Source organism: Barbus barbus (genome assembly GCF_936440315.1).
Source record: "Barbus barbus genome assembly, chromosome: 7".
NCBI lineage: Eukaryota > Metazoa > Chordata > Actinopteri > Cypriniformes > Cyprinidae > Barbus > Barbus barbus.
The window spans coordinates 29,001,812-29,020,083 of NC_136735.1; the positions used below are offsets into that span (position 1 = coordinate 29,001,812).

The 18,272-nt window shown below is 36.8% G+C and overlaps 1 protein-coding gene across 1 annotated transcript in view; it reads left to right on the plus strand.

Annotated features, from left to right (window-relative positions):
* The window catches only part of LOC306873309 (rho GTPase-activating protein 7-like), a 117,592-nt gene that overhangs the window by 24,568 nt on the left and 74,752 nt on the right, over window positions 1–18,272 (plus strand). The window contains exon 5 of the mRNA XM_079422506.1: window positions 13,766–13,799. Within this exon, the coding sequence (XP_079278632.1) occupies window positions 13,766–13,799 (34 nt within the window). The remainder of the gene's footprint in view (window positions 1–13,765; window positions 13,800–18,272) is intronic.

Consider the following 18,272-nt stretch of genomic DNA (forward strand, 5'->3'; position numbering starts at 1 on the left):
TTTATTTAATTTAATTTAAATAAAAAAAAATATATCTTAATATAGAAAACAAGTTATGTAAAATTTTAATTTCAATAATTTTCACAATATATTACTGTTTGGGAATCTAATCTGGACTCAGATTTCTGCCTTATTTCAATATGATCCCTTTTGTTTCATCTTTCAGTCTGTGGTCATCTTGACTGAGGTAATGTTAAAATGAAACAAGTTGCTCGTTGAATAGCTATATCCATTTAATCTTGATTAATGGGTCAAAATAGCAAAGTACTTAGACAGAGGTCGAGGAGATGAGAGATGAGAAAAGGAGCCAGAAAGAAGATCATTAAACACTATAATGAGAGGCACAGGGAATGCAAGCTTACACGTTTGAGCAAGTACCCGCAGACATCATAGCGTGGAACACGTGTCGCAAAGTACGCATAAAGCCATTCCTGTTTACAAGAGAATCTACTGTTTACCCTGACACTTATTCAGTGTCTGTAACCATGAAGTGTGTGTGTGAACATTTGTAAGCTTCTACTCACACCTTTCTGTTTGTTCGTTCCTGCCATTCCTCACTGGATTACATAAGTGTACTTGGTAAACACATGAAAGATTAGGCCTTTTGATACATTCACAAGCTAACTAGCACATACGCAGCATTTGCATGCAAGCCTCTTTGCTCTTGCTAAGGTATGTTAAACACTAATGGAGCGCTGCAAGGCCATGGCTACCCTTCATTGCTAATGTCATTTAGAGCCACAGTAGTAGTGACAGTGAATGCCCAGAATGAAGTTTATTGAGACGTCACTGTATGTCCATACCAGAAAGCAAAGTTATGCTGGTAACTTCTGTGTACGTGCTCGTAGTCTCCATGACCAGAAAGTTAAATAAATAGATGCTGAGAGAAATGACTAGAAGCTGTGATAGTCATGAAATTATGAGGACTCAGAAGGCCCTGTTTGAAAATGCATTAGTTAACTTTCTAGCTCATGACTTGGCACGGTCTGAAATTAACTGTCTGTGTGTGTGTGTGAGAGAGAGAGAGAGAGAGAGAGAGAATGATATATGTATATACAGGTCCTTCTCAAAAAAATAGCATAATGTGATAAAGTTCATTATTTTCTGTAATGTACTGATAAACATTAGACTTTCATATATTTTAGATTCATTACAACACAATTGAAGTAGTTCAAGCCTTTTATTGTTTTAATATTGATGATTTTGGCATACAGCTCATGAAAACCCAAAATTCCTATCTCAAAAAATTAGCATATTTCATCCGACCAATAAAAGAAAAGTGTTTTTAATACAAAAAAAAAGTCAACCTTCAAATAATTATGTTCATTTATGCACTCAATACTTGGTCGGGAATCCTTTTGCAGAAATGACTGCGTCAATGTGGCGTGGCATGGAGGCAATCAGCCTGTGGCACTGCTGAGGTGTTATGGAGGCCCAGGATGCTTCGATAGCGGCCTTAAGCTCATCCAGAGTGTTGGGTCTTGCGTCTCTCAACTTTCTCTTCACAATATCCCACAGATTCTCTATGGGGTTCAGGTCAGGAGAGTTGGCAGGCCAATTGAGCACAGTAATACCATGGTCAGTAAACCATTTACCAGTGGTTTTGGCACTGTGAGCAGGTGCCAGGTCGTGCTGAAAAATGAAATCTTCATCTCCATAAAGCTTTTCAGCAGATGGAAGCATGAAGTGCTCCAAAATCTCCTGATAGCTAGCTGCATTGACCCTGCCCTTGATAAAACACAGTGGACCAACACCAGCATCACTGACTGTGGGTACTTGACACTGGACTTCAGGCATTTTGGCATTTCCCTCTCCCCAGTCTTCCTCCAGACTCTGGCACCTTGATTTCCGAATGACATGCAAAATTTGCTTTCATCCGAAAAAAGTACTTTGGACCACTGAGCAACAGTCCAGTGCTGCTTCTCTGTAGCCCAGGTCAGGCGCTTCTGCCGCTGTTTCTGGTTCAAAAGTGGCTTGACCTGGGGAATGCGGCACCTGTAGCCCATTTCCTGCACACGCCTGTACACGGTGGCTCTGGATGTTTCTACTCCAGACTCAGTCCACTGCTTCCGCAGGTCCCCCAAGGTCTGGAATCGGTCCTTCTCCACAATCTTCCTCAGGGTCCGGTCACCTCTTCTCGTTGTGCTGCGTTTTCTGCCACACTTTTTCCTTCCCACTGAGGTGCCTTGATACAGCACTCTGGGAACAGCCTATTCGTTCAGAAATTTCTTTCTGTGTCTTACCCTCTTGCTTGAGGGTGTCAATGATGGCCTTCTGGTCAGCAGTCAGGTCGGCAGTCTTACCCATGATTGCTGTTTTGAGTAATGAACCAGGCTGGGAGTTTTTAAAAGCCTCAGGAATCTTTTGCAGGTGTTTAGAGTTAATTAGTTGATTCAGATGATTAGGTTAATAGCTCGTTTAGAGAAACTTTTCATGATATGCTAATGTTTTGAGATAGGAATTTTGGGTTTTCATGAGCTGTATGCCAAAATCATCAATATTAAAACAATAAAAGGCTTGAACTACTTCAGTTGTGTTGTAATGAATCTAAAATATATGAAAGTCTAATGTTTATCAGTACATTACAGAAAATAATGAACTTTATCACAATATGCTAATTTTTTGAGAAGGACCTGTACTGTACACTATTGTTCAAAAGCTATGGGTTAGATCTTTATTTATTTAAACTCATATTTAGGATTTAGAAATTAGTACATTAAGGATGCATAAAGGGGCAATAAATGTGTAATACTTCAAAAGCGTTCTATTAATTTTGATCTTCTATACATCAGAGAATCCTGAAAAATATCATGGGTTTCACAAAAGTATTAAGCATCACAACTGTTTACAACATAGATAGATAGATAGATAGATAGATAGATAGATAGATAGATAGATAGATAGATAGATAGATAGATAGATAGATAGATAGATAGATAGATAGATAGATAGATAGATAGATAGATAGATAGATAGAACTACAGCCTTGGTAAGTACACTTTCAAAAATAACAACAACAGCAACAACAAAAAATATGATTCAAAGAAATTATACACGATCCAGCATATCAACCTAAATTTCTCAACCTAAAATATTCCAGTATTTTGAGTGTTTTTTAATCCATTTTCAAACATCATTAATTTGTACCTCTAAATTGAATATTCACCCACGTTAAATAATTAAAAACTACTATGTTACCACCTTCCCTAAGTGTTTTATGAATAATTTACCTCTAATCCTCTTAATGGAGCTGAAATAAAAGTTGTTGTTTTTCCCCCCTCTCTCTCTCTCTCTCTCTCTCTCTCTCTCTCTCTCTCTCTCAATTCAATTCAATTCTGTATTGCTTTATTGCATGACTGTAAAAAATACAATATTGCCAAAGCTTGAAATATATATAGAGAAATATAATAACAATGAAAATATCAAAATAATAGAATAAAACCATTATAACAATATGAACTTAAATACACAGTGTAACAAATAAGAACTTGTGAACATGTCATACCACAGTGTTTAACATATAAACACACACAGGCTGAGGGTAACTGTGGTAGATAGTAGGGAAACACACTGAGGTCAGACATAATACACACATTACCCACATTACACACATTCACCTGCTGTCTCTCAGGCTGTGGCACATCCACACGTATCTCGCAGCCAGTGCTGCTGTCTGTCCCTCTCCTATTATCTTTATTTGCTCCTCTTCAGTCATGGCTGTAAAGTTCTTTGTAATGTTTGTGAATTTGTTGATGTATATGTCTCTGATTGATTTAAATTGGTAACAGTGAAGTGGGAAGTGTGTCTCTGTCTCGATCTCTCCTGTCTCACAATGAGCACACACTCTTTGCTCTCTGGGTAACCAGCTCTTTCTGTGTCTGCCGGTCTCGATGGCTAGTCTGTGCTCACTGAGCCTGTACTTGGTCAGGATCTGTCTCTGCTTTGTGTCTTTGACACTCTGGAGATATTCTTCTAATTCATATTTTAATTGTATAGTTCGATAGAGTTGTAATTTACTTTGTGTTTTGGTTTCTTGATGCCAATGTTCCAGATATATATTTTTAGATTATTTGATAATTTGATTTATTTTGATGTTTGGGTGAGAAGCAGTGCTGGTCTGAGATCTGAGACTGGTTAGTGTTAGTAGAGTTAGTCAGGTTAGTAAGTGGACTCTTTTCAGGGTTCAGTTCTTGGGTTTGTAGTGCTTTAAAATGTAGCGATTCTGTGGGACTTGATTTTAGATGCATCCAGAATTTGAGTGATCTTTTTTGTATATTTATAATCAATTGGAAATGGCCTAATTCTGCCCTACATGCATTATTGGGTGTTCTGCTTTGCAATTTTAGAATCATTTTGCAGAATTCTGTGTGTAGGGCTTCTGTTGGATGCCTGTCCCATCTAGTGTAGCTCTGATCACTGAGTGGACCCCAAACCTCACTTCCATACAGCGCTATGGGCTGAATTACACTATCAAAGATTTTACACCAAATTGGAAGCGGTATTTCAATATTTTGGAATTTTTTCTTGATTGCGTATCTAGAGCTCTTCGATCTTATCTTTGAGAGCATTCACTGCCATACTGAAACTTCCCGATGCAGTGATAATCAGGCCGAGGTAAGTGTACTGCATCGTGTGTTCTAGGGCGGTGCTGCCTAGACTGAACTGGTATCTGTGTTCCTGACATCTGGGCTTTTTCTGAAAGACCATAATGTTGGTCTTTTTGAGGTTTACTGCCAGGGCCCAGTTCTGGCAGTAGTTCTCCAGCAGGTCTAGGTGCTTCTGCTCTCTCTCTCCCTCTCTCCCTCCCTCTCTCTCTCTAGTTAAATACTGAGTAGGCTAAATTTTTAAAAGTGGAGTTTAAAAGTGGATTTGCTGAGAATGAGTGAGAGAATGGGTGTCAAAAAAATATTGTTTTTTAGAGAAGGATGTGGAAAATGTAACCTCTTTTTGACCTTAAGCAGGAAATCGCTGTTTTCCGAAGTGTTCAAGGTCAGGCATGCTGTATCAGGCATTCTTACAGCCCCAAACAAGAGCTTTATCTTGCTCTGTGTGTCAGAGGAAATAGGGAGAAAAATCAAACATAACACATGAATGGAATGATATCATTGATTTTACACATCACAATGACCCACTCTGAGGTTCTGGTTATGTAAGAGGATTGAAAAGAAAGAGATAGTTGTGTTTAGGGGACACTAGCAGTCATGGAGAACATCTAAGCTGCCTTATGAATATGTTTTCCCACCCTTCAGATTCATTTCTATGGTATCTACAAAGAGTACTTAGAGCAGTCATTGGTTAATTCATTCATCTTAATTCAGCAGTCTTAATATAAGGGAAAATATTTAGTACATCTTACACGTTTGGTTATGTTGACTATATTACAGTCTCTGTTTTTCTCCTCACATGATCCAGAGCCCTGAATGTTTCAGCCTACTTTCATCTCATAACTCAAGCTTGTCAGGAGCATAAGACGTTTCATGTATTTGGCTAGCATTGTGATGTTGACAGTTCATTGGCTCAATCTATTTGTCTGTGGGCCCTGAGGTCTCAGCATAAGAAATCTATCTGTCTTAAGGGGTTTTCATCTGTCGGAACTGGCGTCATATTTGTATATCAAACAGAGGATGGCAGCCAAAGTGAAGTACAGTCATTTGTTGTGTATAAATTTAAAGCTGCGGAATGGCAGGAGATGGAAAGATGTGCGTGACCGGTTCCCCTGTATGTGAAAGCATCGATAACTATAAATCATGATGTAAATATGCAAACACGCATAGACAGAGGAGAGCTGGTAACAGGTGTTATGTACTGTATAGTACACACCCACAAGCTTATGAATTATATATAATGAATATAATTTCAAGAAAATGTGAACATAAATATCACATAATGCTGTACATAGATGTAATTATGTATGGAAGCCCATTTGTAAATATAATAGGTGTGGTGCTATATTTCATAATATGTGACCCTGGACCACAAAACCAGTCATAAGTAGCACAGGTACAGTATATTTGTAGCAATAGCCAAAAATACATTGTATGGGTCAAAATGATAGATTTTTATTTTATGCCAAAAATCATTAGGATATTAAGTAAAGATTATGTTCCATGAAGATTTTGTAAATTTCCTATTATAAATATATCAAAACTTAATTTTTGGTTTGTAATATGCATCGATAAGAACTTAATTTGGGCAACTTTAAAGGCGATTTTCTCAATATTTATATTTGTTTTGCACCCTCGGATTCCATATTTTCAAATAGCTGCATCGCAGCCAAATATTGTCCTATTCATCCATCTTTCAGTTGATGTATAAATCTCAATTTAAAAAAATGTAACCTTATGACTGGTTTTGTGGTACAGGGTCACATATGACATAGTATTTAATAGTTTGAATTTATGTTTTACATGTTGCAACTTTTATTTTTTGTAATTTGTGAGTTCCCTCAACTTTATATTTGACATTTGTTATTGCAAACTTGTAGACTTTAGTATCTTGGCACAGTTTTTGGGGTTACTCTCTTCTGAAACTTACATATAGAGTATTTTACTAAGGAGAAAAATACATAAATTCTCGATCATCTTTGATTTTTAGTATTCAGACAGTATTGGTCCTGTTTTGTGTCACTTTCTCGGACCACTGTGCCCAGCAGGGTAATTACCGCCCTCCTCGTGTGCCTCTGCATGGCACTCTAATCCTGCTCCATAGGTTAGCCTCATTTCTTGTTTTCCCAAAGTGCCGTCTGCTTAATTCAGCATCTTCCATTGTTATTGGAGACCGGATTATACTGGATTACAGGGATTAACATCCTGACTCTCTTTCTCTAATCCATGGAGTCAATTAGGGCCGGAAAAAGGGGAAAATACCAGCTATTGTGAGGTTCGTGACATTTAGAGGGAATCTAAGGATGATGATACACGGGGCAACTTTTTGAGCAATTTTGCTGGGCAACTTTTTTTGAACAATGTTGTTTTGGCACTTTCCCACTAATAATGGTAACAAATTTATATATAATGCTTAAGATCAGTCGCGGACCCTGTGTCTCACCTGGTTGCCCATTTATGGCATCATTGCTCAAAAAGTTGCCCCATGTATCAACAACCTGAGAGTATGATGCTCTAAAGAAATGAGATGTAGTTCCCGATCTTGTATTCAACCCACCTTTCTAGCCTGTAGAATGAGAATGAACTTTTAAATCACAAGAATGGTGTACCTTACTGACCTGTTCCATTAGATCCTAATTTTGATTGATAGAACTTTTACAGTATACTCTTAAAAATAAAAGTACCTTATTAGTATAAGTGGTTACCTGAAGAACCGTAAACATCCATGGAAACGTTCCACTGTGCAAAAGGTTCTTTTTAGTGGAAAAGTTCTTAAAACTGAGAAAAATAATGGTTCCATGAGGTTCTTTCAAAATGGCTCTTCTATGGCACCGTTGCATTTTTTAATAGTGTACAAACTGTTCCAAACCTACAAATAATAGTGCTTTGAAAACCCCCATTGAGTAATATGGCAAGACAAAACTCCTTAAAATACTAGTAGCTTGGGTTCAGTCATTGTCCTTGTTATGTCCTTCATAAGTAGAATTAGTACGCAGTGTAATTGTTTAAACTGTCCATTGTTGTACTTTTACTTCCTTTGGGTCCCTTGTCATCATATTGTTCAGACCATAGCACATGCGGGAAAGATAGATACATGTGTTTTTTTTTTTGTTTTTTTGTTTTTTCATAAGATGGTAAAGATAGAAACACCAGAATAGTCTTCAAAGGACACTTGTAGGTGAGAGGGTTAAACAATTGTATTGGTTTTCTGAGTTCTCAAAGTTCAAATTATCATTAAAATGATAGGAAAATTTCCGTATGCAGCTGACTGTTTTTAACTTGGATTGGAGATAAGTTTTGAGTGATCACTGAGTAAGGAAAATAGTTTACACCATGTAACATGCCCTGAGGGACAATTTACATCACTTCCTTCCAAAATGGTTCACATAAAACATATGGAAGTTATTATGGGGTAAAGAAGGGGGTGTTCTCAATAAGAAGGAGGAAAAAAAAGAGACAGGTTGTTTTTTTCCCACGTTTCTCAGTGCACGTGCTGGAATGTCTTCATTAGTTATGGAAAAAGTTTGAGGTTCGGGGGGTATAGATGGCATCTGTGTGTCTACGCACTCTACAAACGGCACGTATATATGTTCAGAAAAAAAACAAACTAAATAAGGTCCCTTCTGAGAGCTGAGGTAAAAAGAACTTGTGTACGTGCACAGAGTATGTATATGAGTATCCTTATCATTACATTTATGTGTGAGTGTGTGTATGTGTGTCATCGAGACACACACACTCACACACCTTACCCACTCAGACTTTGGGTGGGCCAATCTGACCCCTACCAGCTGCACATTCTTAACCAGACTAGGGGGCTGGTAAACTGCAATTCAATCTGCTCAATTTACACACACAACTTATCTTTTTTTTCAAAACTTCAATAGATTTATAAGCATAATCTTTAAGGCAATGTAGTGATGTAGAATTAGATTTGAACATTTTCTCACTGATGTGATATTAGGGTGTTGTGGGTGGTTGCTACTTTTGACACCCCAGCTGGTTTGTTGGGGTGTCAAAAGTAAAAAGAGACCAAGTTAGATGCTATGATATTACTTTTAAATTTAATTGCTGCCATTTGTTGTCTGGTTGCTTAGAAAAACAATAGCTCCCTTCTCTAAAAGCCAATTTAATTTAGCACGCTTTAAAGAAGTACACTTATTTTGATGTGCTGAACATACTAAAGTACTTGATTATTGGAATTTTAATTTATGAAAATATTTGACTTCAGATATTCCCAGTATAACTTGATGAATGTTTGCCTTCAGTGTATATCCATGTAATTCTGCCCTGCCAACTGGTTAAATGTGTTTAACTGCTTGTTGTTTATCCCATCTCACACGCTCTCGCTCTCTCGCTCTCTCTCTCTCTCACACACACACACACACACGCACACAGAGTAAATGAATACTTGAGTGGTCTACCCCGTTGTTTTTTCTGTTGGACACCTGATATGACCTCTGATCCCTAATGCCGTGACAACCTGTGCCCAGGGACCTTACAGGCCAAAAAATGTGACCCAACACTTGCACACACAAATGCATACTTAAACACACACATACAAAAACTCTCACTCTCATGACTGAAATGTAACATATGACATGTGCTTGGGTGGTCCAGTGCTGCCAGGCAAGTGTGATGGACCCTGTAAATCTACTGCATTATAAACAATATCTTCCACACATAATTTTAAATTTTAAGACAGTGAAATGTAATCCTTTGGTTCGAATTTTGTCTGTGGAGTGATGATAGAGTGTTGTGGATGGTTGTTGTGGTGTTGCTATATGGTCGCTAAAGTATTCTGAGTGTGTGTGTGTGTGTGTGTGTATTTATGCGATTGGAAAGACATTGCTCAGTGGTTATTCGCTGGTTGCTTACTGCCATCTGACTGCTTTTGAAATGGCTTGAGTTTCTTCTTCAATGTACATTTATGGGAATTTTCGTCTTGCAGATGAAATCATTTGTTCGATCACTTATGAAAGTAATAGTACACTCCTCAACAGGTCACATAATTTTATGTATCATTAAAGTCCGTAATAAAATGCAATTTAATATTTTTATAACATAAAAAGGATTTTTTAAATGTGTAATATAATTAATATAACATAAATTAAACAATGTAATAAAAATTATATATTTGAAATTTCATTTTTTCAGGTGAATTTCTATATGCAGTTTTTAGATCAATTAATAATTTCAGTAAACCCTTGACCAGCAGTATGAGTGATAATAATAATGACTCTTGCCTGTTTGGCTTGTCATAATGCTATTTATTCATTTGATCTCATTGTCCTATTTTTCTGCCACCTCATTCCCTGCTTCCTCTCCATCTTTTATTCTTTTGTTCTGAGCTCATTTTAACCCTCTTCCCACTCGTATGAGGGTGGTGGGTGGTGTGTTTGGGATAGCGCATGATAACAGTGCTTGGACTCAAATATAGTTATTCCGAGTATGCCAGAAGTATTAATAATATTTCACTGTCGGTAGCCTTGAGTTGTTTCTGTGAATTTGAGAAAACAACAGGCCTACACATAGAGGAATGTAGAATGTGTTACTGTGGTGGTCACAGTCACGCTATGATAATATGGCTAACGCTCTACTGCATCATGTTTCATAGTCTTTGCAGACTCCTAATTTCACATTATGGTTGCGAAACCTGAGTCGGCGGGTTGTGGAGTTTTTAATGCACGTTGAGGTATATTTTGCACAATACTTTACAGTCTTGTTGGTGTTGGCATGCAAGTGTATACTGTATATGAGTGTTTGTGGGTGATTTACTGTTGATAGCTTGCAGTGTGCCAGCATGGGACTTTTTTTGCCGTTTGCTAACTCGCTAAGATCCTTATTTAGTCGTATATCTGAGGATCATCATTGTTGTTGGGGAGTTTTTTATAGATTTGTTTTACTGATTATGTATGTTTAACTGCGTGTGTGATTCAGATAAACCACATTCAGGTATGTGTGAGTAACCCCATGTGTGTATTGGTGTCTGTGTGTGTGTGTGTGTGTTCCCAGATTGGGTGCAAGACAATGCTTTATCCAGACTTGCTTTACTTGCTTCACAACCCTTAAAAAGTTTGTTCTATATAGTATGAAAGTGTGTAGTATGAATGAAATCTGGATTTGTCATGTTGTCACTGTCCAACGATATCTCATGGCAATTCGTACATATTTTACGAGGTGACTAGTTCGTACGAATTCGTTCGGCCTCACGATTTAGTATGATTTGTCTAAACCCCATTGACGGGTAGGTTTAGGGGCAGGGTTAGGTGTAGGTCATTCGTACAAATTCATACGAATTTAGCAAAAATCGTATGAATTTGTACGAGTGAGGTCATACGAATTAGCCACCTCGTAAAATATGTATGAATTGCCGTGAGATCGGGCTACACTGTCATGTGATCTACAGCATCACTTCACTGCCATTCAAAAATCCTCTACCGTGGCATCATGGGATAGTGAGTGTCCAACTGCACACTTTTTAGGTACTTTTCACGTACTGTTTTACAAATACTATGAATTCTAATGTACTAGTACGCACCTAAAATTTTTAATCTCACATTTTCACTTTTCCATACTTTTATTGACATTTTTGCAATTCCATTTGATGCCTCTAGAGGCACATAAATCACACACTTCACCTTTGAACATTTTCTGTTCATTCACGCCAAAAATCCTTTTAGAATGTTTCCATATCTCTGTACAGTGATACACACGCTATGCTTTGAGAATAAAGGTGATATTTCCGATACTAGCACAAAAACAATAAAAAGTGTTTTTAAAATGTCTGAGGTACACTGTGTCCATTAAGATCACAATCATGAAGTTATCTTGCTAAACACACATGCGCACTCCTTAGATAAGCCATTCGTAACCCTTACATACATGAAGATAATTCCCAGAATGCATCTGGCTTCATGTGAGGAGGATGGGTGGATGCAGGGATGAGGGTACGTTAACAAAAGCGGAAGAATGTGGAAACAAAGAACGAGGTAGATAAAATAAGAGAATGTGATAACGGAGGGCAATAAAGGAATTAGGGAGAGAGATAGAACATGAAAAAAAACATTGAAGATAAAGATAGATAAAGAAGAAGAATATGCTCTGATGTTTTGAAGAGAAAGCTGCATTCTTCATATAACAGGATGCATCACTCTTTCGAGGCAGATGATGGAGGTGTTTCTGTCAGTATGATCTGTTCCAGGGATGTCGGGATTACACAAGGTCAAAGATCAGCGGACAGAGCAGGAGTTCTGTGGATGAAGGTCACCCGGAGACGGAGACCCCGACATTCCTTCGGAACCACAGAAATTCCTGTTTAGCCTGACTAAAAAAAGTCAACACATGAGAATAATGAACAATAATGAACAACTAACAAAAGAACAGATAATAATAGCCATTGCTCTGATTCAGGAAAGAGAGTTATTTAGAGACCCTGTTAAATCAGATTTAGAGTTTTTTACTATTATATGCTAATATACTATTTAGGTTTGTATCTTTAACTAGCTTGTATCTTTATATTTTTAGTTTTGGTTTTAATTTTAGTTTGAGTCATTTTAAATTAAGTAATTTTATGTGCTTTTGTCATTTTCTTTTCTTTTTTTTTTAAGTTTAGCTTAACTTAAACCAATTTCAGATATTTTTCATTTACTTTGTTTAGTTTAAGTTTTTCACCACATATTTATATTTAATTTCACCTTTGCTTTTTTATTAAATAAAACAATATTAATAGTAACAACAGTTTTAGTAACAATAGCAACACTGCAGTGCATTCCTAAACCATTAGCATTATTTTATTTTATTTTTAAATATTTTTTTTGTATTTTTATGCCTTTATTTATAGACCGTAAGTGGATGGGAAGCGATGTGGGAGAGAAAGGGGAATCGGATCGGGAAAGGTCTGCGATCTGGGACTTGAACTGGGGACGCCCAAAGTGCAACGGCGCTACATGTTGGCACTCTGTCTGCGAGGCTATCAGCACAACAAACATTAGCATTTTGGCTACACATTTAAAAATTGCAGTGTCTTTTACAGGAAAGCTCATTAAAAATGTTGATGACTCATCCTGCAATACACAGACTTTTGTCCAATCAAATGATCTCAACGATGAAAATATCCTGCCTCATAATACTGACTACAACTGGCAGTAGCAAATCATGCTTCACTGTTGTGATATAACTAAAGCCTTTTGGAAAAGCCCTTCAATATGTCCCGCCAAAACTTCCTGTTTGAACTCAGGAAGTCTTTACAAAGGTCTTTAACCAAATCCACAATTGTGGTAAATTTGGAAACCATAAAAATACCTTTATAAAAATACCTAGCAAAGGGATTAATAATTTTTCCAGGCACAATTCTGTGGCTAAAATAATCACTTACACACATTTTTTGTGTGTGTGTGTTTGGGGGGGGTGGTATTTTTCATTTGTGTGTTTTCCACTGAGGCGTGCCGACATGGTAAAAATATGCAGCAGGGTTCTTTTTGTCTCATACTCACCTCCTCCTTGTTGAAAAACAAACTTTTAGCTGCATTATCAGTAAATACACACATGATCTAACAAATGATGGATAATCACATTCAGTCAGATGACGATAGAATAGACTATCAGCTGTTTTAGAGAGTGCATAAGCGTGTGTGTGTGTGTGTGGTGCCCTTCTTGGAAAATACCCATCTTGTTCGTAAGGAGGAGGGTATTTTCAAGGTTGCAGAGGCTACACAAATGGCGTTATTTCTTGGCCAGCTGCACTTGGTGGGCATGAACACACATACACAAACACGCACAGTGTTTTACTCAGAGGGACAGGTGGTAGGCTAGTTTATACTGGATTGGTTTGAAATGTAAACTATGTTTATAGAATTACATTGTGAAACTGTTTTATTGGTTCCTCTCCGGATTATGAAAGTGAACTCATAAAGTGTTATCAAAATTCCATTTCAGGAATTTCAAATATAAGATGACCTTAAGACGTGATAAAATGTATTTTAGGGATTTTGCATATATATATATTTTACATAATAAATATATATATATATATATATATATATATATATATATATATATATATATATATATATATTCCTTATCATTTTCAAGATATTAATCTTTCTTTCTTTCTTTCTTTCTTTCTTTCTTTCTTTCTTTCTTTCTTTCTTTCTTTCTTTCAGACCCCTGCTGTACTTTCTGAGAAAGACAGAGCAGGTAAGTTCACATGACCTATTGTTTTTGATCATAACCTACATGAAGCAGTATAAGCAATGGCAGAGTGATACAGCATGGAAAAAAATCATAATAATAATCCAATGTGATAATATCATATATGGCTATTTATACATATCATATTGTTTATGTTTTCGATACTGGATTCTCACCATTTTATCAGAATGAAAAATCGTATAACCTACAAAGTGACCAGAATATTAAAAACTTTTGTAAATCCTAGTCAAATTATGCATACAAGCTTACTTTCCCACATACGTGTGTCAACTGGTGGCACTGGATCTGTCTTAAACACTAACAGATGTTATTCATTTAGACGATGGTCTGCCTGATATCAGAACAGAGAGCTATAGATGTGGCTGGAAATTGAAGGTTATTACTATAGTGATACATATCTAGAACAAGCTTCTTCATTCCCTTATGGATACATGACCATTTGCTGGCTGAAAGAGATGCTTTGTTGGGGCACAGCAAACCATTTACCCTGATGTCTGTCTCACCCTTAGGCTAAAGACAAACATTGCATGCTAGCTATTAACAAAGCTGTTAGCCATTCGCTGCTACTCATGTGGTCTTTTGATGTATGCTGATTTCTATATATCAAGTGTGTCGTACCGTTGGTCTTTTTGTCATTTGTTGTTTAATTATTGTTAACTGAAAGTTGTTTCTCAGTTACATCAGTGTCATAGTGTAACGTTAAATCTTTCGATTGTAAAATGTATGTAAAATGTAATCAGCACAACTGTTTTCAACATTGACAATGATAAGAAATGTTTCTTGAGCAGCGAATCAGCATATTAGAATGGTTTCTGAAGGATCAGGTGACACTGAAGACTGGAGAAATTTAATGAAACTTCAGCTTTTCCATTACAGGAATACGTAACATTTTAAAATATATTAAAGTAGCAAACAGTTCTTTTAAATTAAAATTTGTTAAACATTAAAAATAAAAATCGTATCGACCCCATAATTTTGATTGGTAGTTTAAAACCTTTCAATATTTGCTGTGTGAAAATTATTTATATCCATGCTTACACAAACCATGACTGATCCTTAGGCATCATTTCTATTGTTATTATTGTTTAATTATTGTACCAAGAACCAAGATAGTAGAATCAGTGTGTGCTATGGATGAAACATGTAATGTGTGAAGAAAAACTAAAAATCAAGGTGCATATCACTTGTGAACAGAATAATTTTTTTATGCAACACTGCCAATAAAACTTCAGTGTTATGAAATTATGCAAAAAGTATGAAAATGTTACTAAATCTTGTGCATTTATAATACACGCTACAAGTGAATGTAACTTTCAGCACAGAATGCTATTAAACACAATATGGAACTGAGATGTAGTCCAAATACACTGCAAAAAAAGGCTAATCTTACTTAGGGAATAAATAAAGTGCATTTTGCTTAAAATAAGTAAAATTATCTGCCAGTGGGGTAAGTAAAATAATGTAGTTTTAAGAGTAATTTCCTTACCCTTACTGGCAGATAAGTGTACTTGTTTTAAGCAAAGTAATTTAGTTACTTAATTTACTTATTTTTATTTTTTTTTTTCCTGGAAACAAGACTAACTTTTGCTTATCTAGTAAATTTTAATTTAAGAATTTTTAGATATTTTGACTAGAAACAGGACAAAAATACGGAGTAAGTCTTTTTTTGCAGTGTGGCACTGTGGTTAAAATTACTTTTTGGATTGTGGGAGTGTGAAAAGGGAGTTTTATATTATATGTTGGCCACCAAATTATTAAATGTCATCTATAAGGTGTTCTGGTCACATCTGTTTTGCATTCAAGTTGAGCAGACACCAGGCTGGCGAACCATTGGAGATCATTAACGATTTGACCTCTGTGTCTCCCTGGAATCAACACCAGAAAGCAACAGGAGCTAGACTCAGCATGTACGTCTGCCTCCATCATCGCGTATTTCCAATGAGCCTATGTTGTTGTTTTTTCCAAGTTTTAGCAAAGGTGTGTATGCAATGAAGACAAAGAGAAGATGTTGCATTGCTCATGCATTTTCTAAGATTTTCTTTGTCGGTCAGATTTCAGTTAATGATATCAGCTGAAAGCTCAGAATTTGGAGATGTTTGGGATTTGTGTGGAGGCAACTGCATTATGTAATGACCCCCTGCGGCTCTGCGACTTGGTGTTCTGGTGTGTGATGGATGGTAAAACGCAGGCCTGATTTCAGCACAATGGTCCCCTGTTTCAAAGCACATCAAAGCCTCTCTGTATCAGGCCAGGAATGTGGGGTTCACAGCCTGGTTACATCACGCAAACCTTTCCCCAAGATGGAGAGCATTCATGGTTAATTTCTGGGTTGTTATGGCAATGGACTTTTGGGTTACAACACCAGAGAGCAAACAGTATTTGTGTTGCGCAAGGAAAGTGATGCCCATCTGGGCATCATTCCTTACTGTACTATCCCTTTCCAGACTAGGCTAAAACACAGCAGGGTTTTGGCAGGAGCACACCAGCAGCAATGATTTTGAATGTGTTTGCATATGTTTCTGTGTGTATGAGTGAGAGAGTTTCTGTTATCTAACATGAGCTCCATGGCCATGAAAGCCTGACATTGTTAGTTTGCATTCATGGTCATTTTAAGGGGTACAGGACACCAGAATGGAGCATTTGGCTGCATTAAGTGCTCAAGTTTCTTCCTGAGGTCTTCACTTGCTTTAGTGAAAACCTTACAGTTTCTCATAGAAAGGCAGTGGAGGAAATGAAAGACACAGCAGGCGGTTTTCAAAGCCTTCGCTCCCTCACATTATCTTGATTGAAATCCCCTTTAATGCTGATCTGGGACCAGGCCTCTGCATTCTCACTAACATCTGCCATTATTAAGTGAAACTTCAAAACTGATCTCAGGTCTGTGCCTATCAAGCACCACAATAACCTCTCATTCTTTCTTATCTCCAGTGAGTGCGGTACCTATAATCATGTCCGCAGAACACCTCCCTCTCGGCCTTTTGCCTGTAGTTCTTTGATGTGCGTTCATCCTAGAGCATTCCTGCCCCTATCTCACCCATTCCCCCTGTCACGGCTCAGGCTCTGGATGCAGAACAATGGGTCCATTGCTCACTTTTGATCTCTCTCCCTCACCTGCATCTGGGGTTGAGCCCCAGCTGGGTAGAGCCAGGTCAGTCCAGGTACAGTCTGGTAAGAAATGCTCTCGCAAGAGAGGGGAGGAAAGGGGTGAAGTTTTAATGGAGTGGTTGAGGAACTGTCAGTGCTGAGATTGAAAACAAATGCCAGCACTGACTAAATTGATCAAAAGTGACAGTAAAGACATTTATACAAAATCTATCTCTATTTATTCTAATCAACATATTAGAATTATTAGTGTCTTTAAATTCCTTCCATCTTAATGAACTATATTGAAACAATGGCTGGTTACATAATCTTGGTTGACCATTTATAACCTTAACAACCTTTAATTTCATGTCTAGGCATTCAGGAAAAAGGAATGTCTTTTTGCTTTTAAGGGTGGTGAGTCATTTCTGCTTTGTCTTTTAATATTGAAAGGGGAAAACATCAACAGCACTCAATTCCCGGCATTCATCCATTTGGAATAGTACTGCTTGACCTTTTATTTAAACTGCTCTGTTGATGGGAGGACGTAGAATACAGCACAAGTGAACATGAAGGAAACTTTCATGGCACTGCTTCCTTCAGAATTTCAGTTAACGTCATGTTCCCTAAGTATTCATGTTTAATTAATAGCTCACTTACTGGACCTATGATCTTGGGACTTTTTGACTGCCTGATGGGACCCTGGGAAATTCCAATTTAGTCATCAAGTGCTCACCATAGATTCAATATCTGTGTTTTTCAGTCTGGGTGATTAAGATATTGTTATGGTGGCATCATTTCAAGAGGCTATGCTTGGAAAGAGGAAGTTGTCACTTTCTGAGAAAAGTAATTTCCTTGAGAAAAGTGAGAAACTATGAAGACTGTCCTGGTTGTTGTTTTCCATGAAATTACAGTATGTAAATAATGGCAGGTATGTATGTATGCATTTATTTATTTTCATGAACAACTACATTAATAAATCAAGCTTACTATTTGTCTAAGGTCATGTGCAGGGTTTTCATCAGAAGCGTATTGCTGATCTAATAAACTGTATTAATTGTATTTGAATAATTTCTTCTTCTTTTTTCATTTTTTACCAGTGTTGCTATTGCTAACTAAAACTAAAACTATTTAAAAAAATAATAATGAATGCTAATTAAAATGAAGCTGAAATAAAATAAAATCTAAAAATGACATGAAATCTTAAACTTAAAGTACTAAAACCGACAAAATAAATGAACGCTAAATTTAAATATTTAAAAAATAATAACAATAAAAAGTACATAACAAAATGATTAAAACCTATACTAAAATCTAAATCAAAACTATAAATAAATAACACTAGTATTCACTTATTTGCATATTGTTGTCTGATTC